This window comes from Vanellus vanellus (assembly GCF_965231255.1).
Source record: "Vanellus vanellus genome assembly, chromosome: 11".
Classification (NCBI taxonomy): Eukaryota; Metazoa; Chordata; class Aves; order Charadriiformes; family Charadriidae; genus Vanellus; species Vanellus vanellus.
In genome coordinates this window covers 8,350,514-8,372,680 of record NC_138916.1, presented here as the reverse complement: position 1 = coordinate 8,372,680, position 22,167 = coordinate 8,350,514, and the positions used below count along the sequence as shown (strand labels likewise).

Here is a 22,167-nt window from a genome sequence, read left to right as displayed (position 1 = left end):
TTCCTCAACGAACCCTCTAATAAAAAAACCAAAGAAAAACGGCATCCGAAAATAGGCCCGTGAGCCACCCAACTCCATTGGAAGGGTGGCACCAAGTCTTTCCAGTGCCACACGCAGAAAGCCAAGCTCTATTCCCACAACAGACGCACAGGCATCCTTGCATGTGTGGCACAGCAGCGCAGCAAGGGCAGCTCCACCACACCAACCCACCCAGGCTAGGAAGGGGGCATTTTTCGTGGAAACCAATTACAGCACACATGCTAAAGGTGAAGGGACAGAACCTGAGCTAGCATAAATTAAGGTCACTACATTAAGTTACAGCAGAGCGACACCAGTTTGCATCAGCAAAGAACCCAGCCTGAAGGGTTTCTCTTTGGAACGCTTTTCCCCTTTTTTTGGCGCACATTTTCTGACAGTCTGTTGTGAAGTTTTGTTGTTGCTTGGTTTTCCTTTTCTGAGCCTTGAGCTCGTGCTCTTGTGGACCAGTATTTCTGGCTCATAAACCATTTCCTGGATACCCCGTTCATACCAACTGCAGACAGCATATGAATAAAAAGATCAAAATATTCATTGCTGTTGCCAAAAAATAGTGACACCCGCCCCTTGTAAGATCATTTTTATATAGCTACAATTTCTGTTTTTAAACTTACTGAAAGCTGCCCACAGGACAGAGCCCCACTGCTTTAAAGCAGGACAAAGGGCTGACAAATACGCTAAACACTGACTGGATCAAGCTGAAATCAGAACAGCCTAACCCTGCAACGTCCCTGCTACTTTAAAAGTCCCGACTCAGTTGTCCTTCCTCCATTTCTTTCATCAAAGTTTAATTACACAATAAAATTTTGAGTAAAAATTTGAGAGTGTGACTTGGTCAGCAAAACCTCTTTGCATTATTCTTTATGCAGGTTATACTCATTCTTATTTTTAAGTGACTTTTAAAAATATTTTATGAAAGAGTTAACTACAAGGTGCGACTAGTCAAACTCACTACAGTTTATGAATTGCCAGGGCTTAAAAGTTATACTATACTCTATGTATATACTAGTTAACATCTATACATCGTTTATTAACCTCGCCTCAGTTCTTAATGAATAGCTGAACAAAGTGACAGTTTTATGCCTCCTACTGCTCAGTCCCCCTGAACATGAAATCCTTGAGCCTTTGTCAGAAGAGCTATGAGTGCCAGGCACTTTCTCTCGGCCTCTCTGGCTTCTTAGTACATCTTTCAGGCAGAAAATACACTGTTATCAACAACAGGAAAAAGTATGACCCTGTACAATCAAAAGTGAAACTTTAGCATAGGGGTTTCTGTGGATCCTAATTTTTTATTTATTCCTTGAGAGTACAACCTATTTTTACACTTTTATTTAATTACTGTTTCTGTCACAAACACATATAGCTTGACTACAAAACTCCTAAAGGACAGCAACAAACATCTGTGACAAAAAGATGACAACCCCAAAGAAGGCTCAGACTTGCAGTGTCTAACCGCTGTACATTATAGAGCTCCTTGTCTACTTCCCAGCTCCCACACCAGCTGGGAGATGCTGGAAAGCGAGGGAGGAGAGAGCCAGGCTGTGCTACAGCCCCATTCCCGGCAGCGTGGGCTCGGCACCCTGCTGCAGGTCCCGCCAGGCACTGCCCATGGCACCGTCCCTGCACCCCTCCCGACCCTCTGCACAACCAAGAGCAATTTCGCTTTAAAAACGGGTATGTTGGCATGTTTACAGATGAAGGATGCTCCTGTGGCTAAGCCACACTACTAGGATTTAAACAACCTGGATCTCCTTCCAAAATCTTCCAGAGGCTTTCGGAATGAACCTGGCTAAAATATTTTAACCTAATTGTGTGATTACCTTTGCGTCCCCCCTCAGTGACATGAGGGCATCAGGATCGTACTGCCAGGTAGGGATGAGAAAATAATTTTTTGGAAAACAAAATGTTGACTTTGATTCATTGTTTTGTTAGCAATAGATATGGAGTTTCATTTTTTCTTAAAAACTTCATTTTGTTTTGTGATTGCTGAGGGAGTTATCTAAAGTTTTTCATAGAGGTTTTGACAGAAAAACAGGATGACTTCTTTGGATGTTTGTAAAAAAAGAAATAAAATCTCCTTTTTAAACCAGGTCTGTGGAGGCCAGATCAGCAAAAAGTGTATGTTGCATCTAAGATAAATCTCAGATTCCATCATGTAGAGGCAGATATAAATTAACTAGAAACCTATACTCTCTGCTGGGCGAGGCATTTTTTTTTTTTTATTATTATTATTATTCGTTCCGTTGTGCACTGTAAAATTAGAAACAGCATCCGGAATCCATAATTTTGTATGGTTTTAGATGATGTCTCTCCTACTTAAAACATGCCACTTGGAAAAAACAATGCTGTATATTAAGCACACAGGACTTTATTCAGCTAAGTACCTTCCAAGTGCCGGACGTTTTCACACAAGGTAAGACTCTTTCAAAGCTTCCAGGGCTGTGTTTTGAAGTGGCTGTTTCAATGAGTAGGACATCTCGGCCAACGTTTCCTCCTATCCTTTCAGAACATGAAACGAACAGCAGCAGCACAGCACTGCACTGCACTGATCAGGCTGGTAGTGCTTAAGACAAAAGTATTTTAGAAGTATGCCTTTGTGTTTTGGGACCTCAGGCCAAATTTCTTGAAATGCACTGCGTCTGCAGTTGATAGAAACTTTGCACTTCTAAAACAGCAGCTTTATTTATGCCTCAATTTCATCTGAGATATGCAGGTATGAAAGCATTCTGAGGGACAGCAACACACAGTACTTCCTTTGTCATGTACCACGACAGCTTTCTTAAAATGAGCTGCTAGTACAGCTAAGACTGTAAAACAAAGAAACCACCCTAGTTGCTTTTTAGCTTTTGGGAAACATTTGAAAAGCAAAGGCTTTTAACAAATCTTTGACACTTTGGTTAATCAATTAAGCGTTGGCGAAACCCCAGAAAAGGATCATTCTGCCAGCAGATGTGCGCTCACACTGGATGCATGCCTGCCATAAGGAACGCTCTTCCAAAGCTGCACTGAGATAACGCACTTCTGGAAATGCGGAAATGAGCCATTTTGATCCTGAAACCGCCTCTAAAGGCAATTGAAACACTGACTAAGAATTTTGGCACTGTTTCATTCTTATGATCTGCAGTAATTAGCAAACTCTTTTTCCAAGGCCCAATAGTCTTTCTGGATTTCCCAGACTCAGGCATAATTCATAATGAATATTTTCTATGTGTGCAATATTATATATTAAGTTAAGCCCACGTAATCTAGTTGTACTGTAGTTTTCATTTCTGCAGTGCTTCTACCTAATCATATTAATCCTTTGACGTTCCAAAGGATAAACACATCTCCAATGAAAAATAATTAAAATACTTGTTTCTGAAACAGGAATCTGAAGATTCTTCTTTCATTTTCAGAGTGTACTCTTAAAAGCGGCATGTCCTTGCAATATGCATACTACATAAATTCCAGTTCTTGACACAACAGTCCACCACGTCTGCAGTGAACTTGTGCTCTGAAGTGCTGGTGCCTTGTTCCTCCTGCAATCTACGGAAGCTCCATGTCCATGTCTAAAAGAGCAGTCTGAGGTCCTTCAAATTTTAATTCTTCTGCTAAGTTGTTTCTCTTTGCATTGCCAAGGACCATGCACGCCCTAATCAGCGTTACGTAGAACCAAGGCAACCTAATTTTGTCTACCTAAACACAGACTGAAAGACAGCAACAGATCCATTTCCACTACTGGAGACTCTTTTATTGCCCCAATAGCTCTAATTTTTAAAAATGGTAACAGAACATTAAGACGATTGTCTGCCAACTAATAAAAAAAATAAGGTATATTAAATGTGTCTAGATATCTGTGGCAAAAAATATCAGGCCCATTTTTTATTAAAATGGAATCGATGCTTCTGAAAAACAAAAATATGCAAGAAACTTTGACACGCATAAATTATGTGAAGAACAGCTCTGCAGTAAAAATAGTGCTAGCCAGCTCTAGTTACAGTCCACGACCATAGACAGTACACTATAAATGTCTGGCTTGACATGGAATTAAAATTAACATCTGTGAACGCAGCGGTATCTGGACAAGTTTATGAGGAACAAGCACCTGTATTGCTGCAATCTCGGCACTTCCTCAAGCAATGAATTTACAACTCCGTGTCTGTTGCACTGGAGATTAAGCTTAGTTATGACAAGCATCACAAACTACGAACTTTCTCTACTAACCAGCGAGAGATTCTGAAGCGATGCAGTCTAAGGGAGCAAGTAATACAGGGTCACAGCCTTTCTCTCTTCCCTCACTGCTTTCAAGGGGCTGCCTGTCATAGATGGAAAAGACCTTAGACACGTGCACAACATAAAATCATCATATTTCTGCCCAAATCCCATTCAGCTAGCAACGAGCTTGTGTTTGGAACAAGGAAGATGGTCCGTGGCAGAGCTGCACACCGGGGCACCTGCCTTCCCTGAGGAAGATGATGGCTCCCGCTGCCAGGTAACGGAACTGCTACCATCTCACTCTGGAATTAAGACCCCTTTTTTCCATTAATGATTTCAGCTTTGAACTAACAAAGTCCTCCGAATTTAACCAGAAACATCTTTGAAGTGTCACCCAAACCTAATCTTTATTAACTTTGCAACGTGTCAGAAAAATAAGGCACTACTGCATAACGTGGCAACTGCATTTATTACTGCTTTACCTTTTTTCCCTTCCGTAGTACTTTACAGCTGAAAACACAGTATGTCTAATGATGGAGAAGAAAGATCAACCCAACAGAAGGAAAAAGAAGTATTTCTGCTTAACTTTACAGGTTTGTGGGTTTTTTTTAAATTCTCATTGGCAAATCCATCTGATTAGATTGAAATAACTTATCTTATTTAAGATTTTCAGTAACTTGTAAAAGATTCAAATCTACCTTTTGTTTTAAATAAAATATTAGCCACTCATTCATCCCACAGAAAGCATCTACACTGATCTAATGTGCACGACTGGAAACGTTTGGCACCATAAGCTTAGGAGGGGCTCACCAAAGAGCTACAGTAGGAAAATTAACAGTTCAGTTCCTCAGTAGAACCAAAAATGTGTCAAGGAAATCACCCATTTCTGTTAATTGCTTAAAATTTTACAAATGCTATTCCAAAAAAACCCAACCAAACAAGCAATCTGAGAACCAAGAATTGGTTTTTACAACATCTAAGTTTAACAATTAGAAACTGGAAGACAAATACTGAAAACAGACCATGCTGGAACAGAGTATGATCTGGTGTCAAGTGATATGCAAGTATGCTATGGAAGTCAGAGCTATGTCAACTCACACCTGCCAACGATCTAGCCGGTTGACTGTTGCAAGTCTTTTTTTGATCCAGCAAAAGACCAGATGACTATCAACTCATTCCAAAGCCGTTTTTTTCAAAATGTAGTTACTACTTTACTGTCCCAAATTTCTTTTAGTGCCCAGTTCCCCAAGCAAAGAAGTACTTCAGTATCGAGACCGAAGCGCACACAGGATATTCTTTACGTGATCCCAATCAAGCATCAAAAGCTTGGCATTTGCAACAGAAATCATAACTACTTTGTACAACGGCTGTTCTCAGTCTCAGCAGTGGTATCCTTTTTCTATATAAATATGCTGCATAAAAAAATCCACCAAATGCAAGAATTCCTCCATTCGAATACCTATTTATAGAAACACTACGTAATGCTCAAGGTGCTTAAACCGCACAGTGTTGCCTCATTTAATGGGAAATCAATGAAAAGCTATTTCCATTTGACACAACCTGGCTCAAAGTATGAAGAACGCCTTAACATGGAAGCTTTCAGCCTCGCTGCAGATTCAGTGCCTCATCTGTCTACATTGTTCAAACGCATCTGAAAAACAGAGCACATTTTAAGAGTCCTCCTCAGAAAATGTGAGGTTTATGTACTAAGGGCAGTTGCTTTAATATAATAGTAGTAGTATTCTTTATACTAGAAAAATCAGCCTCTCCAAAGCCCTTTTTGAAAAGCACCACCAGTACCAGCTTTGAAAGACCCTGAGACAAACTCATACTTGATGCAACTCCAGTGAAATCAATAGACTTAAAGCAAAGATGATATATCTAGTTCTTGTAGTTTATAGGAAATTGTGCCAATAAGATAAAACATCTATTCTAGGGTTTCCAGCAGTATTTTATCTCATTATTAAAAAACATTGTTCTTGGAGCAGCCTACTCTATCTGGGGTGCAGTCTTTATGTCACAGAGGTTTCACTACTCCACTCTTTTATTCCGCCAACTTCACCAGTACGCGGGAATAATCCTCTATTTTCCTATATTATTTTTTCTATATTAAAGCCTAATCAATTTAAATGGAAATTCAATTGCATGCATTCCATTTAAATGACTGGCCTTTGTGTGGGAGGAGGGACTACCTGAATGGTTCCAGCAGAAGGGCTGAAAGTTTAGGAAAGTTTCTAATTTCTAATACTATGATATTCCACTTTAGTGATTAAAAATTCTGATTACAGCAATAATCACAATATTCTTACAGAAGGATCTCTATTCTAACTGACAAGCAGGCAACAGAATGTTTATGCAGTGTTATACAAGGCAGAAACATACAGGCACAAATGTACAGATGTTACTACACCTAAGGTAAATTCTGGTAAGTCTACTGAGAGAATGCCTTTTTTTTTTTTTTTTTTTTTAAACAAAAAAGAACAAGACCTACAATGTGGAACACTTACTTTTCCACAAAAGATAGACAGTTGTAGAGCACTGTAAATGTAGCTTAAAAATTACTATGTGTTTGCAGGAGCCAAGTGTAACAAAAATTACAGCATTATTCATATTTTAGAGTTCTTGTTTCCATCAAAAATGAGTTTTCAGAAACAACACATTTACACTGTTTCTGCAATATATTCTTTCTTCCTAGGTTATACTAGTTAAAAGAAAAAACAAAAGGCACCTTAAACTAACTACCAGATACATTTCCCATCTTTTACAATGCTGGTATAGCTATAGCTGGTAGCACTGTCTGTTTACTCATGAGTTCATCAAACTTTAACTGTTCAGACTAAAACTTTCCACTTCTGGTATCTGTCTTAGTCTCATTTTTTTGACTGAAGTATTTCATCCAAGAATGAGTCTGAAGGAAAACGAGAGGGGAGAAGCGTATTATTTTTTCCCATGCTTCAAATATTCTGATAAATTTTTTTCAAAATATATGTGCCTGTTTTATTTTAATAAGTGAAATGAAATCAGCCAGGAAAGTGTTTTTTTATCAAGAATGCATCCTTTGCCTTTTATATGGCAATCTACCCAAACATAGCCAGGCCACAAGATTTTGAAAAAAATTCTGATAATCATATTTTGTACACATTCAGTCAAAACTTGTTAAAGTTTTGCAGCTAAACTACTGGAACAATCTGTTTACAAGGAGTGTGTTCCACATCTGAGGCTAACAGGTTGAGAAGTTTTCCAGCAATTACTGGTACGTGCTCCTGCGGGCTAGGTTAGGGGCAGGCACTGGAAATGAAAGCAAGGCATCTCTCTCTTCTGCTCTTAATAACCCTTGAGCCTCTTGCAGGCAGCATGGACGAAGCAAGGAAGCAGCCTAATACAAACACCTGTACCTAAAATGCATTGAATACTTTGGAAAAACTTGGATAAATCTTGGGACTGGGATTCAAGAGGTGAGACTGGATGAGTAAGTCAGCTGAAGAAGGAACCAAGAAGAAGAAAGTGAAACCGGAGAGAAGCTGGGGATCTTAAGTAGAAGAAGGATGGACCAGAGGCAGAAGAGATGGGGAGAAGAGATGGAAAATACTGGACAAGGCACTAAGAAAGTGAGAAGTGTGACTGAGCAAGAAAACACTGAGGGACAGCTTCTGCCAGGGGGAAGGGGCAGAGATGGGCCGTATTTGGAGGAAAGGCAGAAACACCTGTGGTGAGAAAAACCTGCGAACACCACGGCAAAGCATTTTCATTGCCCTGTAGTACTAGTAGAGGGTAAATTCCTTCTACCATTGGCTCAACTGCAATGGTCTGATCAGTCCTGTGAATTGTGATGTATCACACGATGGCATTCTAGTTTTGAAGGCTTTTTTGGTTTTGTTTTAAAACTATAAAGTTACATACAGTAAGTCACAGGACATTAAAAGAATGTTTAACCTCAACCTAGAAGAGACTGTCCATACAATTACTATATAATGTGGCTCTTTTTGCCTGTGAGGTCCATTGTCAACTCTAGGATTACATACTATTTTTTCCATATGATCTATGACTCATTCGGTGTGAGGAATGGACTTCCTCAGGGGATGAATCAGGAATGTTTCGTTAGAAGACTTATTTATATAATCTGTCTCATTCACTGTAGAAGCTAGTAGGTATCCAACGGACATGTAGGATAAGGAACACAAAACATATACTGCAGTTTCTGGAACTAGCTATTCTACCAGTTTAGGGGGAAAAAAATGTCACCTGTCATGCAATTTACCTAATCCAATCCTTTCTCAGTTTGTAAACTACATACTTTTCGGTTTGGGGGTCTGACTGAAAACCTCTGGATCTGATTTGCAGATGAGATGTCAAATCACATAATTACAGTTTTGCCCAATGCAAATTTTGCTATCACTATTGTCAAGTAACAAATATGATACTGAACCAGGAAAAAAAAAAAAATACCCAATCCAAATTACTCAACATGGGGCATTAAATTATTGAACACTTCTCTTAAACCTCCTTCTTCCATATCTCAGCTCCCTTTCTTACAATAGAGATTAGATCTTGCTGTCACACAGCAGCTTTGTGAATGTGAAGTCAAACACTGCAGTAATAGTACCAACTACTAGTCCTTAAAGAAGCCATTTTTTTTCTCACCTTCTGCAAGGAGCATTTTTAAGGCAGAGAGCCAAAGGCTGAATAATAAAGAGAATAACATTGAGTAGTGTATTACTAATAACTAAGCTGTTGATCTATGCAGGGACCCTGGGGCAAAATAATATATTACCAGGTAATTAAATAAATTTTCTTAACACACAAGAGTTACCATAGGATTGTTGACAAAACTCTAGTTCTAAAGGCTCTAAACCTTCGTGCTTTGTCACTTTAAAGAGTCTTTTTAATGGCACTTTGCTGCTCAAAGTAAAACTACACACCATCACAAACAATTGTCATCAAAAGTGCCCCAAACTGAGGTCTCAAAACAGCCGTCAAGATAATTAATATACTTGCTATCTTTAACAAATGATAACTCAAACAGAAATACAGAAAAAGAAAATAGTACGTTGCTTGGCTAGGAACGTTCTTCTGTGTTGAAGCCAAAAAGCAAAGACAGTTTGCAGAACGAGGCAGGGGATGTTTCCCTGGCTTCTTCCCCCTACGGATCACTCACCCACTGCCGTGACAGATATAAAATGTACAGGATTGGCTTTTCCACAAATGTAAGTCAAGAGCTTGAAGACAAACAGCCTTACCAACCTATCACTAGAAAGAAACTCTGTTTTATTAGCTACACTTCCGTGTCTCTACGTGTGCAATATGCTGCCCACAAAGGTGTTATTTCTGGACAAACGCACAGCACGCTTGATGAAGTACTAGCAAAGATGAGACAGAGCACCACGGCCCGATTAAATTTTTTGCTTTTTTAGTATCATCACTGCTTTAATTATTTCTGGGCTTTGCATTGCTCTGCATGCAGTTAGCTCTTAACTCACCATATGCAAAAGTCTCATTGAACTGTTCTGGGCACCCCAGGGCATGTAGTGCCAACTTCCATTTCCACCACTTCTAGGGAACAGGGTTTGGACAAACACAACTATTCTGTGGTTAGGCAAAGGAACACATGCTTGCTAGAGGTAATCTTACATTTGTTTCCTAACTTTCTACATGAGTTTTGGCCATTTGCTGTTTTCAAGCCCTGCTTAAAAATCTAAAATTAAAAAAAAAAAAAAAAAAACCACAAACCTAAAAAATGTAGCAATGGCATTGCTAACAGATCACTTCTCCTTCACCACCCTTAGCTAACTTTGGCTGCTTCTCCTGCACTTCTGTCTTCCTCCACTCACCTGAGCCAGTGCAGGAGGGTACTTTGACTGCAAGTTCCTGTAGTCATGTAATTTATGTTCTTTCCCTGCTATCTGGCTTGAAAATGCGTCTTAAACTTGTTCATTGTTATCAGCAGTACTGAACTAATCTCCTAAAAATACCAGGAAAAAATTATTCCTTTCATGCACCAAAGCAGATGCTGACATCTGTCAGTAGGTGTTTTTTATACCTGTAATTAATGGGAATAGTTAGCAAATGTCCATAAAAACATTTTAAAAGTATTATTCAGAAATTAATTCAAGGGATTTCCCCTGATCAAAGTTTCTAGACATCTGCAGCTTCTTCTACTTCAAAAACCTGGATGCAATAAAACTAACATATGAATAAAAAGCAACTTCTTGTTCAAATTAGAAGAGTGTTGAATAATTATGCACCGGAATTTCAGACAAAGACTTTTCTCAATATGCATTGACAAAAAAAAAAAACAAAGACAAGCTGGAATGCCTTAAAATATCTCCCACAACACTTGTCTATATCGATAAATGACAACTACTTAAATTTACAGTACCCTATTAAACAAATCTACAAATATGTCAGGAATGCAACCGTCTGGTTGCAACTCTGAAGTCACAATTTTCCTTGATTAGTTTCCTTTTTAAAACTTGGCACAGAGGTTATGTCTGAACAATAACCAGGCAGTGCATCTAAATCACCCTGCAGTCATGTTTTATTGCGGAACAAAAAAAAGGGCTTCACTTCGACAAGCATCTGAATGAAGTTTCTGAATCACTCCACAATATTTTAAGTGCTAATGCTGCTATTCAAAACTGATGAAGTGATCGGATAACTGTGGATCTTTTCCCCCTTTTCCTCTCCTCTGTGACATATGCATTCCATTTACTTTAAGAATTTAACTCCATTTACTCTGATTCTCAATTTCAATTCCTAGATGAAACCTACCATTCGTAGTTCACTGGGAAGTGAGGAAACAAGTATTTTAGCCAACTGATATGCATTTCGGTTTTGATTTTGAGGCACTTAGATGAATTATTTACATTTTTAGATCGCGTTAGTATTACACGTAAATGAGGGTCTGAACGTTCAGCTATTCTTACTCACAAATTCACTCAACTTCAACCAGTACATAGACTTCTCCAACTTCATTATGCAACCCATTTAACCGGCTCAGAACTTCAAAATAAACCTCACAGATTAAAAATGCTGCTCAGTGCTTCCTGCAGTGTCATAAAATATATATATATATATATATATATATATATATATATATATAGGGAAGCTAACAAAGTCTCTGGAAAATTCAGCTCCCAGAGTGCTCAAGCGAAAACCCAAATATACTAATGGTGTTAAATGTATATGAATCGGCTAACTCTTATGCTAAAATATGGAAACTCTACCATGTATAAACACCAAGAACAGACAAAGAGAATTCCCTAAAATATTTCAGAGCAATAACATGAAATACAAGAAAGAAGTTGAAAACTTAGGTTGAACATTGCAAGGATTATTTGGACATTTTTACAAGAGGAGGGATTTTTACATGGAGAGAACTTGAACGGTACATTGTTGTGAGCTATATTCATAATGGTTTGAGATACTTCATATTTAATCTAAGTTATGTATGGCCAGTGCTTCAAAAGCAATACTACTGTCTACAGAGTAAACATAATTGCAGTCAGCATAGGCCCTTACTACAGATTTTCCAAATTTATGGTGTGAATCCCACTTCTTCCATAACATTTGAGTGGAAAACAGGGATGAAAGAGCTCGGTGCCATTCATTAAAGATCAGAACTCAAACTAGAAGCATGTCACAAAACGCCTCAAAAGGTTGTTCTGCATGACACAAGGCAGAGTTAAGATGGTTTCATTGACTAATTACGGCAATGTTGGCATTTCTTGCCTTAAAAAAAAAAAATTTTACATGTAAACTGAACATTTGAGTTTCTTACTGTGTCTTTCTGATAATGCCCTTGCACATTTTGTAGATTTTTATCACTGATACATACTCCCAACCTTTATTTTCCAGTGGAATATTTCTGTTTTATTGCCTTAAGGTGTTTATTCTATCCTAGGTTCTACTATATTTTATTTTTATCTTACTAAATTGTCTTTGGAGAAAGCAGAAATCTCATAATTTCTGTATAATGCAGAGAGTCATCATAAACACATTACAGATCCCACGGGTCACTTCTCCCTGACCTGGAGAATATAGGCTATGATTGTAGCCATTACCAAATTTTTACCTGCACCTATCTCTTTGGTCTGTATTTTTATAGTTCTTGGCACAACAGGGCATTAGAGCATGACTCTCGGACTCCTACATGCTAAATTAGTTTTAAATAACTTAGATTTATTGATCACAGTAAATAATTGAGTTTTCAATTAAAAACCATAAACCTCTAGACATCAAGATTTTCTGCATTGTGCAATCTCGGCCTTATTATGACCATTTTACTGAATTAGTAATTTGTAAGTAATTAACCTAGTAATAATTAATTTGTGTATAGCGGCTAACTTTGTGTTCTGTTACTGCCACAAGTACAGAGCACACTTGTGGAATAAAACTCTTTGAGAGAGCTTCTAAAGTTACCCCAGCATATTTTTCCTACAGATTTAAGGCAGATAGTTTCGCATAATTATTTAAGTTCTAATAAGAACGACTAATGCAAAATATTTTGCAATGCAGGGTTCTCAGTTGTCGAAGGGGATGTCAAAGTCACAGTGCAGAGATGCTGAGCAAACAGCTGTGGTCCAAGAGCTTCATCAAAGCTGTCTCTATGTGACTCTTGTATACAAGGGACAATTGATCAAACGACGTGGGACAGAGCAGTATCTCTGTGCCAGTGCCTGGTAAGTTAAGCCCATTTTAGTGGCAACACATTCTGAATTAATATTTATAAAATCCAGCTGCAAATATCAACAGTCAAAGAAAGGACAGTACAACCCAAAGTAATGTAAGCTTTTAATAAGTTTCCTATACACCCACGGAATGTCAGACTACCAAACGTACATACAATCCCACAGTGTTTGCAGGGAAAATTCCTCACATAAAGTCAAGGTTAAATTTCCTCAGGAAAAGATATGTCATCATAACCCCACTTTGCCACTTATGTCAAACACCTACTCTACACAAATCTCAAAATGAGAATAAATAAACCACACAGTAGCTCTTTGGGAATAAGAAGGGGCTTTTCAGTTTAAGAAAAAAGTTCTCTTAAAAATACATAGTCTTCTGTTTGTCTTTACCTCAGTATTTGAGCATCTCAGCTATATTAAAGAGCGCACACACCCTTGCAGCACCCCATATCACTTCTGAAAAGACCTGTCTGGGAACTACATTTTCTATTCCATACGAAATTCAACATTTCCACTTCTACCTTTGTAAAAACTTGAAATGTTGGAAATGTTTCATTTTCTATAGAGTGGAAAACTTTCAAAATTACTTGGGCAGAATGCCAGCAAGCTGGTGAAACAGCCCGAGATCCCAGGTGCCAAGGGAGCCTGCCAATACCTACCTATGTGCTCAGGTGACAGAAAAGCACATCAGTTTTTAATGGGCTCAACACATTCCTGCAGAACATTTCAATTCTATTTAATTAGAGTTCTGCATCCAAAAAAGCCTTCCAACGGAAAAGTTTTAACTCACACCAGTCAAAATTAGTATCATCATCATTAATATTCTTTAGGAAATTAAATATATTAATTTATCCCATCATGATAGAGCTGCGGATTGGCTCTGAGCCCTTTTCCTTACCTCATCTCTTCAACTATAAAACCTCTTTCCATTTCCAAAACTGTCTTTTCAGATACTTTGCATTCCCTGCTGAGGTGCCATTCTCAAGCGCTCTGCACACAGAAGCACAGATCCAAGCAGAGAACTCTTACTCAGAACCAAAACCTGGATTTTCTATAGCTGTCCTACCAGAATAATAGCATGTACAGCTGAAGAGTCAGGATAAGAAAGTAAAAGTAAACATTGTTTTCTTATCCTATCTAGATACTTCTCCAAAACACAACTGACTTCTTGCTAAGTAGCAATCACATAAAATACTGGAAAATGTAATGCAGTCTAACCGGGGACATGAACGTAATCCATATGAACCAGCGGGCAAGCTAGCAGCTATGAATGAAACTGGACAAGCTCAGCAAAACTTCATCCGTAAGTCGAAGTAACTTCACCTCACTGAGCTCTCAGCAATTAGTCTGTCATAGATTTTAGCCTTGTTTTTGCAATTTCATATACAAGTAAAGGTATAAACTTGGTCAAAAACATACCTCAATCCATAGCTAAAGACAATTTAGATTTTACATCCATTTTGCATTGCTCTTCACGGTAAAACCCATATATGAATTTCTCTACTTATTTTTCCATACTCCTTGCTGCACTGTAACAGAATCACCAAAACAGTCACTATTTTGTTTCACAGGTTCTCTAACCAGAGCATTTAGGTGGTCACGATTACTATGTGACTTCAGACTCAACTGTACTGGTGCCATTTGGAAAGTGGGAACTGCAGAAGAGGAGCGGTAACAAGCCGTCAGGGTAAGCGGGGCCTTCCAGCCTGAACTCACCACCACGGACAACATAGAATCACAGAAGGGTTTGGGTTGGAAGGACCTATAAAGGTCACCTAGTCCAACCCCCTTGCAATGAGCAGAGGACACCTTCCACTAGACCAGGTTGCTCAAAGCCCTGTTGAACCTGACCTTCAGTGTTTCCAAGGATGGGGCATCTACCACCTCTCTGGCCAATGTCTCACCACCCTCATCATAAAAAATGTCTTCCCTATGTCCAATCTAAACCTACACCCTTTTAGTTTAAAACGGTTCCCCTTCTCCTGACACCACAGGCCCTGGTAAAAAGTCTCTCTCCATCTTTCTTACAAGCCCCCGTTAAGTACCTAAAGGCTGCAATAAGGCCTCTGCACATTAAGGACAGGGATATGCTAAGACCTAATGTCTTTCCCAGTAAGCCATAGTTCACTGTATGTCTTACAAAAAATAAAATAAATCAGATAAAATTGACTTTAAAAAGGGGCAATCTGTATCACCAAATTGACACTGCAAAACAAGTAGGCTTGAATGTCCAGAATCCTGAAAGCTTCCTTTACACTGCCCAAGCAACCCTCAGCCTGAAGTTAATTTACAAGTACATTCTCACACATTCAGGCACTCACCAAGAGCTAGTGACTTGGCAATGCTTCAGACAATTAATAACAAAAAGTGCTCAAACAAATGTTCCATTTGAGTTGCTTCCTTTTTTTCTGGTTACAATCAACGCAAACGAGTTTGCATTCAAATTCTGCTTTCCCCACGCGCCCCTACGATTCTCTTTCCTTTAACGCAGGGGGAAGTAGGGAAGATTTACTCATCGCTCCCCCAGTGTGGAGGAATACAGACTGCATTTGAAGAATCTCACTGCACTGCGGACAGCTTATGGCTTCAGGAAGATGCGTCAGTGCTGTTTGTGTGTAAAGGACAGACGTTTGCTGCCTGGCTCCTGCTACAGGAGGTGACAGCAGCCGAGGTGAGCCCCCACAAAGCCAACACGCAAGGTGCTGAAGAGGGGAAGCTGCTTGTACAATAAGAAAATAGGTTTTAACGACCTGTAGAAACACTTGAACAAATACAAGCACTTCCGAGGTTCTCCCTAACCAAAACCCACAAGTTTAACTTTTCTGAATCGAGCTGTCAGTCATGTAAAATGAGTTCAGCTATTAATGAAAAAACAATAAACGTACAATAATGAGGAAATGACCTAATGGACCAAGGTAGATTGACTTAATTTGTTATTAATTAACTGCCCTTAGGAGAAACTGTAGAAGGAGTGGCTAAACTCCAGGATAACCGTTAACAGAATACTTTCCTCTGAATAAATGAGATTTTCATTTTTGGTATGCTACAGGAAGAATTAAAAAAGAAAAAAGAACAAGAAAGAAAAAGATACTATTCTCTGTATGCTGGCAGGACCACTGGTACATGTCACTGCTGATAAATTAAATTAAAGCCCACGCGCAGAAGCATTTAATCAGGAAGAACAAGCAAACAAAGTGAAACACTATCGGCCTTGTTTTGCTCTCATCCTGGCCTTTATACTAAAACTGTTCTTAGCAACTTATTTTTTATAATTATATTAATTACCACGTTCTAGGGAGAAAAAAAAAAAAAAACTGAATAGCAATTACAGCTTCTCCAACGGTAAGAGAAATGTTATTAAATAAAAAAATATCACTATGTAGAGTTCCATGCCTAGGAGGAGCCGCATCATCTACAATTTCTCTTGGTTATTAAAATCTCCTGTCATACAAATGATGATTTCTCAATAACTGGGTTTATATATGCAACAATGGCAAAGATGCAGCAACAGTAGGCTCACCTATTTCTTCCTCTTCATCTATTGAAGTTTTCTGTTTGAACAGCAGTTTCTAAAATTAGCATGAAATATTTTCACTCCTGCTCCCCTACTACCGAAAGAAATTTGCCGAAGGCCAGACCATTCATCATACTGACCTGCATGTCTTGCCACTGTCTAATTCACAAGCTCACAGCCCTCTTCTCTCCAGCCCACCTGTCATTCTCAACAAATTTCCCCTATAAACCTTCCTCCTCCATAACTTCAGCTATCTGGGATTGCTTCTTTCTTCCACCTCATTTCTAAGCTGTCACCTCTCACCCCTCGCCCTCTGAAAAAGAGATCTTTCCTGGAAACGATTTTGTTACATTTCTTAAGTCAGGCAGAATACTGTGCGACTTTTTGCCTTGATGCAGTAAGGGAGGAAATAAAGACTGGGGCATTTGTGTATCGCTTGGATACCAGTGACCAAATTCGGCACAGAAAACTTTCCAAATTAATGCCCTGCACTAAGTTCATTTCCCATTTCCTTCAAAAAACAGAAAGTGTTTTTTAAAAGAGCAATTTGTACCAGAGACTATTCTCAGAGGCTCAAACTAGCCCTTTCATGTTTTCCATTCCAGACAAATACACTAAAACTTTCCTGACATCAAGTCTCTTCAGTCAACTGCTCTAGTCTCCATCAATGGACTTTATTCATACATAAAGCAAATGCAATAACTGCTACACTAGGAGGCAAAAAGGCACTCATCTAATTTGCTTAGGTCATGTTTTTGTTACCCTGATCATATGTTCCGTTGCTACATCTCCACTACTCAGGCTGCCACCAAACGAAACGGGATTCCTAAGAGGCAGAAGAATCAGATGTGCACCCACCCAGAAAAAGACGTCCTGTTGTGTGAACATATTGAGACCACTTGTGAACATCCTGCTTCTAATATTCAAATATGAGCTTCTTCAAGTTCACAACGTTAAGTTGGATTAGTAGGCCAAATAAGATGCATATATCAGGAAGAGATGCTTTAGGAAATAGTAAAATGACACAGCCAGAAACTGAAATTTTTAGCAGGATGAAAATTGCTTGGGGGGAGAAACAGCAAAACCTCACTCGCCTCCCACATAGAATGGGAGACAGCCCCAGAGCAGAGCTACACCCAGCCAAACGTTTTTGAATGAAGTAATAGCGGAGTAAGTTTCATTTACAAATTAACACAGAACAGATTTTCTCTCCAATAAACCAGGAAGCCAAAATCAAAGCATGCAGAGCTTGAATGCTGGTAAAAGCAGCATCTCTCACAGAATGCACACAGCACCCTGGGAAGATACGGGAGTGATCCAGGCTACTGGGTGCTGGCTCTAAATGCTATTTAGAGAATGACCGGCACTCCCAGAAGGACAGCCTTATCTAACAGGATTGAGAAGTAGGCAGCCTTCATAACAAGCTCTACCCCAGCTCCATTTTTCCATTTCTTACATGGAAAAATACTAAACTTGTCTGTGACTCAGTTTCTCCCTCTATTCAAGTTAGAATTGTACGTATTGGTAGGTTTAGCGAATGCTTAAAATCCTTGGATGGTATTAGGTAACTATAACGTTATGCATCTACTTTTAGTGTTCCCCAAGACACTTTAAAAGAAGTTCAGAAAAAATTTCATTAAATTAATAAAAAGCAATGTTCAACTTAACTTCTTGACCATGTGAATATTTAGCATCCTAGGGAAAACCAATAGCTGTCCAATAAATTAAATATAGGAAAAGCAGACTTACATTTGTGTTGCAGAGTTTATATTGCTTGTAGGCGCCAACGCACACAATTGCTGCAGCCCTTTGAGGCTGGGGCTGGCCCTGGATTGCCTGTGGTGATGCAGCCCCATGATGGTTTGAGTCACTGCTCTGAAACAGGCTTTGCGATACAGGGAATGACGATGACTGATAAACTGAGGGTCCCAGGACTTGATGTCCAGCCTGAGGCCCGCTTTCTTCTTGATAAAGACTCCCATGCTGAAGTGAAGGGCTAGCTGCCGGGCTGTAAGCGTTCATGAGACTTGGACTCTGATGGAATACGTGGTTCCTTGATGACTGTCGCTGCCTCCGAAGTTTCTGAGGCTGCTGACCAGTATCAGTTTGTAAAGGTAAAATGTATGGCACTTTTCCATACCCATACTTTCCTGGACCGATAGGATTTCTGTTTCTGCTTCTAAAAACAGAGAAAGAGAGAGAAAACAGTTACTGAATTCATAACTGAAGGAGCAGTTAGACACTTACATGACCGGTTATTTGTCAAAGTTATTCACTGCAAAAAAACAGGTAACCAGAAATTTCAATCTCTTTTACAGAAAAGATGTACAAGCTGTAGTCTTGCTTGGTGTATTGCGAATCTCTCAAGTCGTCTACTGGTTGAACTAAATCCTGGGCCTTCTTCAGCTGAGAGTCACGTGGGAAGTCACTTAGCGTCAATTAGCAAAGGCAAATGGTTAGGTGTGGTATAAAGTAGCAGTTTGGGGGGAGGTGGTGGTTGTTCTTTTAATGCCAAGGACTCTCTTTTAAAATGGAAATTCAGAGAATCAAAGCCGTAGATTCCTAAAATTCATAACCATGTTTCTGAGGAGCTTGAGATACATAACAGCAGGAAACACCTACTGTGGACTGGAGTAACGGCAGAACATTTGAATTCGGTATGGCAAAGATCACTAAACATTTTGTATCCATTTAAAAGGCCTCCAGTGGTTCTGATTCATTTGCTACTTAAGAAATAAAAATGGAAACAGAAAAAGGATAAGGAACATCAAAATATTACTGAAAGACCTCTGGAAAAGATGACAAATGCAGGAAAATATTATTATGGTACACAGTTTATTTTCTCTTCTTTGGCCAGCAGATTTACTCTTTGTTTTTTTAAATATACAAAGCCAGGATTAGCAATACACTGAATTAATAAGTCATGAGCCCCCAATTTATTGTCAGGATAAAAGCCCACTTTTCAGTGTACATTACTAAAACACTACACAAGAGCTTGACAGCCCCCAGCGCTAATCACAGAAGCTTCAGGTCTGCTCTTTCGCACACAGACCTCTTCTCACTTACTGAAGACCCTGTGTTTTGGGCCATATTACACCTGTATCAGCACTCTCAAACAGCTGGTACACCCTGGAGGGTAGTTTTGCCCTCTGCACACTCACAGCAACACAACGGACTCAGTCTAGAAACTCAGCTCCAAATCACAAGTGGAAAAAAAAAAAAAAAAAAAAATCACAAAATGTATAATACCACATTTGGATTATACCATCCAAGAAGGTTAATCCTGGAATTTTATCTGCCAGCAATAGGCTCATTTACATTTGCTTTTCTTGTCATTCTGTACAGCTCAACACTGCACCCAGCCTTGATTTCTAATGCTGCAGTCAGAAGAATAAGTTGGCAAAAAAGATTTCTTCCAGTTTGTACCAGTGTGTGAACACAGCTATTTTGGGTAATCTTTGCAGCTCCAAAAGGGAGACACCGTTAAAAGAAGGTCATTTTCTTTCTGTCCATAAAATGTATTTATATTTTTTAATATATATAAAATAGACTTGAACCACAGTGAAAACCAGAGGTTATAAACTGACATACTTATTTTCTAAGAACTGAAGCGTTACAGATGTCAGACAGCTACCAGATCAAAAAGACTTTTCTTTGGGTTTGTTTTGTCTTATGTTTGTTTCCTTCCCAAGTCTTATATTCTCTCAAGACTCTTGTTACATGGGAACCTTGGAAGTCATTTACTTAACATTCTAGCTCTATGGCCACGTGGGGCTTTTAATCAGTCTTCCTGGGTCAAGGATGTGTGAACAAGAGTGTTGATTTACCCTGGCAGATAAGCAGCCAGCACTCTTGAGATGTTTATACCCGTTAATCTGCTCTGGGACCGTGATGGTCACTGTTGAGGTAGGGTTTTGGTAGTTACAGTAAAGTAGTGTAATGGCATTAAGGAAGGAAAAAAAAAAAAAAAGGCTCCTGTAAGTGGACAGGAGAGGAAAGAAGAGAAATTATGAACAGGAATTATTTCAGAAGTTGAGACTACAACTACCTTGATTTAAATGAGCACAGTTTTGTGTTGTGTTTGTTTGTTGGTTTTTTTTTTAATGGGCAAATAAATTGATTCCCGCTATGTTGCCGTTATTTTTAATTTTTAACATAACTCTTCATTTCTGAGCAAGAGGAAAACAAACAAACAAACAAAATCTTTCTTGAGATTTCTAGTCCTATTTTGCACTCTGAAAACATTTTGGTATCATAGTTCTCATGAAGCATCTTAGATTTTGGAGCAAATTGGTTCATCTGGGAAAACACATACAACTCCTTATTGTTACTTGCTCCAGTCTCTCATGATTTTTACAGACAGCAGTTTTCTTGTCAACCTGACCACACCAAGTTTGAAGTGTCTGAGATACAAGCCGTGGCAACAACTCCTGGCATTGAGACAGTTACCGCTTCATTGCAGGGAGCACAGGCTGCATGGGGTGTTTGCAGGGGTGGACAGAGAGAGGAAGATCTACTGAAACTAGCCTTTGGAATTTATTATCTACAGTCAGGTTGCTTGCATTTTTCATCAACAGGAGGACAAAGCTGCTACTAATTCAGCAATAAGCCATGTGCAGATTAGTGGAATGGTAGGAACACGCCTCTGTCACAGCTTGCTTCTTTGCAGCAACAAGCACTAGACTCTTCCAGAGATGAACCCCTAGAAGCATCGTCTGACCCACCTGGAAGAACTGCAGACTGACAAACTAGGAGAGGTAGGTAACGCAAAAGGTCAAAAATGAGACCTATGTTTGACTGTTAATCTCCAGTTCAGGGTCATGAATCAGAACTGAAAAGAACTGAAGGACTTTCCCCTTCATGAAGGACATGCAAGAAATGGTGACACAAATTAGGACTCTTCAGCCTAGCAAAAATTATGAAATGGGCATATAATAGTCTTAAATATAGACTGACTAGTAACTGAAAGAAGGACCCATGGGTGAAGGCAGCAAGTGTCCAAAGCTGCTGGAACCTCGTCACATTATTCGCAAAAATTAGAAAAACTTAATTTTGAAGGAAGACAGACTTTTTTCCTGTAAAAAGGTTGATTGCTGCAGCACACATACACCACCACCGCCTAAGAAGTGAAAGCAGTAACAACATTCTTAGTGTTAGTTCCTGTCTCATCTTCACTTTTTCTACACTGTAACTTGGAAGTGTTGCTCGAGTCCCCACTGATGAAGAAATGAGGCACCACTTCTGGTAGCCTAAGTTTCAGCACCCTGGCTGCATCAAGCTCATCAGGGGCGAGTCCTCTCCTTTGCCTCTTCCCCCATAATGGTTAGGGCCAGAATAACCCAAGACATTGTCCTATACCACTGAATACAAGTTTCAACTTGCTCAGGTTGTGCAGTAATTATGACGTGGAATTTTCATGGGAACACACTTCCTCTGAAAAGGAAGGTTAACTTTTTGTAGCCATGAACATCACATTTCTTTCAACACACAAACTTCTGGAAACAAAGCATAACACACAACCTCTAATTATTAACATCTTTATCAGTGTTCATGAGTTCATTTGAACCAATATTGCCTGGACTGAAACTATTCTGAGTGCTCTCTGTTTTGCCTTAAAGCATCTGTCATTCACACTTGGCAACGTCCTCACAAATTAGGAATGCTGTTTGTTGCAATGTAATAAAGAAGCCTGTAAAAATAGCTTGGTGGTAATTAAATTTTATAATTCTTAGGGAGTGT

General features: G+C 39.1%; 1 protein-coding gene across 1 annotated transcript in view; it reads right to left on the bottom strand.

The window, feature by feature from the left end:
• The window catches only part of THSD4 (thrombospondin type 1 domain containing 4), a 289,380-nt gene that overhangs the window by 234,168 nt on the left and 33,045 nt on the right, over positions 1 to 22,167 (bottom strand). Inside the window, exon 4 of the mRNA XM_082488552.1 lies at positions 18,178 to 18,607. Coding sequence (XP_082344678.1) covers positions 18,178 to 18,607 — 430 coding nt within the window. The remainder of the gene's footprint in view (positions 1 to 18,177; positions 18,608 to 22,167) is intronic.